The following is a 6,624-nucleotide window of genomic DNA, read 5'->3' on the forward strand; positions in this document are numbered from 1 at the left end:
GGGAGCTCGTCCAGCGGCACCCCTCGCTCGCCTTCGCCGTGCTGGAGAAGGAGCAGGAGCTAGGTACGGGGCTGGGAGTCCTCCCCCGGGTGCCCGCCGTTACCTGGAGCAAAGGAGGCTCCGGGGAGACCTTCTGGCTCTGACAACTCCCTGACAGGAGGGTGCAGCGAGGGGGGGTCAGTCTCTGCTCCCCAGGAACAAGCAACAGGACGAGAGGAACCAGCCTCCAGTTGCTCCAGGGGAGGTTGAGGTTGTCCCTGAGGAGCCATTTCTGCCCCGTTGGGGTTGTCCAGGCTGCCCAGGGCAGTGGTGGTTGGTGGGTCGGGAACTGGGATGACTGGGAAGACACCGATAGTTACTGACGCAGCAGGGAGAACCTGCCCAAATTACTTCACTAAAAATGTCTGTGGTATTTTTCACCTCTGTTTCACTTTGTGATAAAGAGGAAACAGCGACCTAACCCAGTTCACGAATACCTGTGAAAAGCCTTCCAGGCCCACCAGCCCGTCCGGAGAAGTGGGGATTGCGCAGACCACGTGTGGGCTCCCCACGCCGCAGGCTCTGGGGGTTTATTATTAACCAGGTCTTGCTGTGTCAGTGTTTTCCAGGCCCTCGGAGAGCGAGGGAGGAACTGTGTTGGCTGTGCAGCTCCCTTCTTTGAGCACGTCTTGTAGCACCGATTTGGGGCAAACCCTCCAGTCGCTCATTAAGGTGTAAGCCAATCATGGGAACGCGTATTTTAACGAGGTGTTTTTCTTCCTGTTTAGCCCATCACCAGAGTGGACACAACAGCGGCGTGATTCACAGCGGCATTTACTACACCCCGGGGTCTCTGAAGGCGAAGCTGTGCGTGGAGGGAGCGGCCCTCTGCTACGAGTACTGCGAGCGGAAGGGCATACCCTACAAACGCTGCGGGAAGGTACGGGAACGGCCCCTGCGCTGACCTTACCACCTGCGGTACAACACAGCGTGCAGCAGCACCTGGTTGTGCTCTTTCTCCCGAGAGAGGAGTTTCTGCCACACTTGCTGCCCTCAGCATGCATGTGCCTTTTTGGTTTTCTTCTTGGCAGCGACTTAAACAAACTTTCTCTTCTGGGCCTAAATAACAATTCTCCTTACCTGGGCTGAGCTGAAATGTCGCAGGTAACGGAGAAGGCAAGCCCCATGGAGAGGCACCTGCCTAGCTCTGAGGAACACGAAGGCTCTCCGTGTGTCCGTGTCATACTTCTTGGCTTTATGGGGCTCTGAAGTGATGCAGTGGCTTGAAAACGGCCCCAGACGCGACCCAGCTACACATGTTTTTGCCGTGTTACATCCACTGACACCACGGGAAATGCTGGGGGCAGAGGGACGGCTGTAGTCGGGGGGCTTCCCAACCCTGTGTCCTGCTTCTGGAAGAGTCTGTGAGCAGAATCCCAGGAAGGAATGGGAACAGGACAAGCAAATTATTAATTCTCCCGGCTTCCACCATTCCTCAGCTCAGGCAATTTTCTGAGCCTGACCGGTGCTGTCTGCGGTGACTCTCGATGGATTTCTCTTCCAGGTGTTTTTCAATGAAAAGCTTTTCTCACCAGAGCCTGCTTGGAGGAGCAGTTCCAGGGGTCACAGCCCAGTGCACGAAGAGTTCCATTGGTTTGAATCGGGCTCCTGCACGCTTCCTCTGACAGCCCCTGGCCCTGGTGCTGGAGGAGGTGGTGAAGAGCTGAGCTGTGCTCACACTCCCCAAGTTGCACATAATTTTACATCCCCTCCTCCCCCAAAGTTGTCCCTTCCAGCTGGGGAGTCTCGTCTGCCCAGTCATTCTCCCGAGAGGAGCTTTTTCTTGCCTCTCTCTAGTCAGAGATACAAGATGAGGACCACGACTGCACACAGCGTTCAAGGTGTGGTCAGGCTCTGGGTTTTTTGCAGTGAAATAGTCGAGTTCTCTGAATCACCCCGTATCCTTTTCCTCCTTGTTCCTAACACTCAGGTTAGGGCTTTTCAGCTGTCACCAGGCATTGAGATGATGTTTGCATAGGATTGTCTGTCCTGACCCGAGGATCTTGGTCCCGAGTGATGACTTTGGGTTCCATCACTTTATACGGGAGGCTAAGACTGCCTTTTCCACGGTCCTCGTTTCACATTTACCTGCCATTTTGTTACGTCACTCGTTCTCCCTGGAAGGTCCCTCTGCAGTTCTTGACCGTCAGCTCTTGCCTGAACCACTGTGAGCCACTTTAAACCGTCACCTGACTTTCTAACCACCCTGGTTGTCCCTTTCCAGATCGCTCATCAACATCTCGGACAGCACGAGCCTTGCAGATCCTATCTGACGTGACAAGCGCCACGTCAAGGCCCCATGGCTCAGCACCCCTGGGAGCTGGGTGTGGGGGACAGCTGGGTGCGGGGCGGTAGCTGGGTGCAGGGCTCTCCCAGCCCCAGGGTGCAGAGCGTTGATGGGCCCAGCACCAGTGCGGGTGGTGGTTGTCCTGGCCTGGCTGTCACCATGTGGTGCTGGTCACAAGGTGGCACTGTGGATTTGTGCAGCGATATGCCGGAATTTGTGTCCAATCCAGGGGAGAGGGTGTTGAGGTTCTGCAGCTTGTTTCACACAAAGCAGCCCCAGCCCTGGAGAACTGGGTGCCTTCTCAAGGCAGAGGTGCCTGCATTGCCCAACCTGCAAGTGGTGTGGTCTGGGCACAGGTAATTCACAGCCCGGACGAGTGTCTTGTGGGAGCTGTGAGCTAACTACACGGTCCAGTGAAGTGAAGCTGGGCCCATTCCGTTCAGACACCACATCAGAACACATCCTTACTCTCATATCAAGACTATCTGAGATTCATCCATCTTGGTTAATTCCAGTTTTGGTTTTGGAAGCATCCCAGTGGCTCTTTAAAATCATAGTCTCTTCTTCCACATTCAGATGTGTCTCATTATGTCTCATTCAGCAAATATTATCCATGGATGGTAACTTAAACTCCAGTTTAACATTGGGGTTTCACGGGAATAACAGGTATTTATTGGATCTTGCACATCTGAACCACATCTTTTCCCCCTTGAATTATTGACTGTTCGCTCGTTTGCTGTTGCTTCCTCATCAGCTTGGGCTTGATGCCCAACCTGGCCTGGCTTCGCCTGCTGCTCACTGCCGTGCCTCGTTACCTTTCCCGCAGCTCATTGTAGCCGTGGAACACGATGAGATTCCCAGACTCAAGGCTCTGTATGAAAGGGGGCTGCAGAACAACGTCCCTGGGCTGAAACTGATTGGAGCGAAAGAGATCCAAGCGAAGGAACCCTTCTGCAGGGTAAGGGATTCTACTTCTCATTAGCTTCTAACACCTCCGTTTCTCAGGTGACATTATTTTTTTAGTTTAACTTTAATATGACTCTGGCCTTGAGGTGGTTTGCAGGGGTGAGAAGTTCAAAAGAGCCTGCAAACCCAGAAGAAGTACAATCATCAACAAAACCAAAGGTATCCCTTTGTTGCTGGAAGTTTTTAGCTCAGCCCAATTCTTCGGGAGCATTGGCCGTTGCCTACGCGTCAGACGGGCTCTAACATGACGCTGGAGTCGAAGCAGGAGACTCTGTCGTGCCTTAGTCCCTGTGCAGGGCTGAACTGAGAGGACAGCCTCCAGGTTCTGCCAAGGCCATCCTTTCCCCAGAGGTGTCCTCCCTGAAACGTAGGCTCAGAGACAACAAAGAGAGTTCTCCTGCCAATGACAACAAGCGATTTTTCTTAGATTTTTTATTTTTAATCTTTACTTTTTCCCCTTTCCCCTCGCAGGTGCTTGCTTGGTTTTGTGGTCGATAAGCAGTTTTTCCTTTGCCCAGGTTAGAGCTGCTATATCTGAGTTTATGTTGCAATGATTCCGCTCCTTCCCACTAGACTTATTTAACTTCCAGCAAAGCTCGATAGTGCAGCAGTGAAAATTCCTTCCCATCTGTAAGTGTGGGTTTGGATCAAGCCAATTTCAGTCCACTTGCTTCCTGCACACGTGGTTGTTTTGTAGCCCTTCCCAGCCTGTTGTGAGAAGCTTGAGGAACTGAGCCTTGTAGGTATAAAGATAGTAAAAGTTCTCCGAGAACCACAAAACATTCCAGCTACGTGTGGGACTTGACCTTTGCTTTCTGCTAGGACTAGGGCTGTTGTCTAGCTCGGAAGGGGCTTTTCTCGGCTCTGCAACACGGTGAGCGTGGAGAGGATTCTTTCAGCCTCGCAGGAGGCGTTGGCAACAGCCACGCGTCCGGTGGGACTCCCAGGTGACCATTTGGAGGTGGAATTGCTTAGTGCATGGTGAAGAAGAAGTAGGCATGAGCTGAAGCTAGGGTTGGGTAACCTGTTTTATGATGCTGTTCATGCTGTCGTTACACCATCACTTCATCCGCCGTAAGTCGTTTTCACCATATTAGTTGTCCGCAAACATGGACGCTGGAGCTGAGAGGAGGAGCAGGCAGCCAGGGATGGGGCGACAGCAGTGCTCCCCTCTCAACGTCAGAGCACCTTCTTCCAGGTGAAGTGTCCTCTGTCCACATACACCTTCACTGTTCTGTGTACCTTCACCCTGTTTCAGGGTCTGATGGCCCTTGACTCTCCGTACACCGGCATTGTGAATTACAAACAAGTGGCCCAGTCCTATGCCGAAGACTTCCAGGAGGCGGGTGGGACGATCCTGACCGATTTTGAAGTGACAAACATGGAGATGGCTAAAGAAAGTTCCTCAGGAAGCGAAGACGGTAAGGCAGGGTTTGCCCTCCTAATACAGTTATGTCCAACAGTGGTTGCTCCGTAGCTTGAAGATGTTCCAGCAGAAGGGTCCTTCGTGGTGACCAGCTGCTCATTCCGTCAGCTTTCTGTTCTGCGTCCACGTGCAGTAATTCCTTCTCTTGTCTGATTCTGTTACAGGGCTAAAATACCCTGTCGTCATCAGGAACTCGAAGGTGAGAACTAAGCTGAAGGTTTAATTGCTTGATAGGAAACTGTTTCTCCTCTTTGTTAAGCATTTTGGTGGAGTGCTGGTGAATTAATCAGCTCTCTGAAAAGGAGCGTGATCACTAGGACTGCTTCTATAAAACAGCTGCAGCCAGTCCTTCGCTGTGAGTGCGCGGGAATATCAACAACACTGTAACTTTCTGCCACCTAACCTGTGTTTAACTGTGCATGTCCCTAATCTTCTTTATTGGCACGTTCCTGTTTCCAAGGGCTCCTTTTATGACCCGTTTGTTTGGTGAGAAACACCGATTTGCTTGTGGGGTTTCGGCACCTATAAAAGTGATAAGGAGGCGTTTGGAACCAGCAGAGAGCCACAAGCTGGTTTAGTTTCACTGCACCATCCAGCGGATCTTTCCTGCAAGCCAGTTAAGGCTGCGCAGGAAATGTAGCTGTCAGCTTTTCGCCTCAGGGGAGCATAGCTGGGCTCTTCCCTGGAAGGGGGAAGACAGACCAACCCCCAAAAAAACCAACCCCACAACCACTCCAGTAGTTCATAAAGTTAGTGCTGCTGCTTTTTTCATCTATTTCTGCTTTTTCATGAAAAGGAAGCTTCCAAAATCTGTCAGATTCTCTCAGCAAATACTGGTATTTTTAATGGAAACATTTTAAGTTGAAAAACCCCGTAGGCTTTGAGAACGTTTTAGGATAGTTCTCCTCCAGGGGATGAAGAAGAATACTATAAATAAATTAAATAATCCAATGGTTCTGCTTCCATTTGAAAAGTTGCTTCTCTTCCTGTCTTTACTCTTTCTCCCCACCCCGCCCCCCCCAGGCTTGTAGGTGATGGGTGGTTTTTTACTAGATAACACTGAATTTCTGTGTGTTCTGTTTTGGTTTATTTCCCCAGGGTGAGGAAATCTACTGCCGCCACATTGTGACCTGTGCCGGCCTTTACTCAGACCGCCTGTCCGAGATCAGCGGCTGCAGCCCCGAGCCTCGTATCGTACCCTTCCGCGGAGATTATTTGGTGCTGAAACCGGAGAAGTGCTACATGGTTAAGGGGAATATTTACCCGGTGAGTACTCTCCTGTCTGTCTTTCCCAGCGTGCTCTAAGAACTCCAGACTAGAGCAATAAGGGCAGTGCTACGTGGTTACTTCTGTTAGATGTGGACACAGATTCAGTTGCTTTCTGCCAGGACAGGTTGTTTCTGTCAGTTCTCGAGGAAAGGGTAGAAGGACCTTGTGGGAAGTTAATGCCAGTTGTTTGGGTTTTTTTGTTCGTGGGTTTGTTTTTTTAATGGAGAAAGAATGAAACGTTTAGCCTGATGGCCACATGCCCACAAAAGCCTGGCTTCTTTCTTTGCATCGTGAAATAAATCTACAGTCAGAGGTCAGAAGTCAGTGAGAAGACAGCAAACGATGAGTTACTTAGATGTGGAATTAGCTTTACTTTGTGAAACAAAAAATAGACACGAGAGGAAAAGGACAAGCTTTCTACTCTCTAAAATAGACAAAGAATGTGATGAAGAGGAGCGATCCCAGACAGGAGGTGAAGATAACAAAGATGACAAGAAGAGAAAATTGTCAATCTCTTCTGCCCAGGAACAAGTAACAGGACAAGAGGAAACTGCCTCAAGTTAATTGGGTGGTTGCTCCAGGGGAGGTTGAGGTTGTCCCTGAGGAGCCATTTCTGTCCCGTTGGGGTTGTGCAGGC

General features: G+C 50.8%; 1 protein-coding gene across 1 annotated transcript in view; it reads left to right on the top strand.

The window, feature by feature from the left end:
• Nucleotides 1-5: 5 nt before the first annotated feature.
• L2HGDH (L-2-hydroxyglutarate dehydrogenase) overlaps nucleotides 6-6,624 on the top strand; it is a gene marked incomplete at its 5' end in the record, with an annotated part of 10,435 nt that continues 3,816 nt past the window's right edge. Inside the window, 6 exons of the mRNA XM_010132116.1 lie at nucleotides 6-63; nucleotides 768-919; nucleotides 3,153-3,284; nucleotides 4,551-4,713; nucleotides 4,883-4,917; nucleotides 5,817-5,984. Of these exons, the coding sequence (XP_010130418.1) occupies nucleotides 6-63; nucleotides 768-919; nucleotides 3,153-3,284; nucleotides 4,551-4,713; nucleotides 4,883-4,917; nucleotides 5,817-5,984 (708 nt within the window). The remainder of the gene's footprint in view (nucleotides 64-767; nucleotides 920-3,152; nucleotides 3,285-4,550; nucleotides 4,714-4,882; nucleotides 4,918-5,816; nucleotides 5,985-6,624) is intronic.

The sequence above is a fragment of the Buceros rhinoceros genome, unplaced genomic scaffold (assembly GCF_000710305.1).
Source record: "Buceros rhinoceros silvestris isolate BGI_N320 unplaced genomic scaffold, ASM71030v1 scaffold21742, whole genome shotgun sequence".
Taxonomy (NCBI): domain Eukaryota; kingdom Metazoa; phylum Chordata; class Aves; order Bucerotiformes; family Bucerotidae; genus Buceros; species Buceros rhinoceros.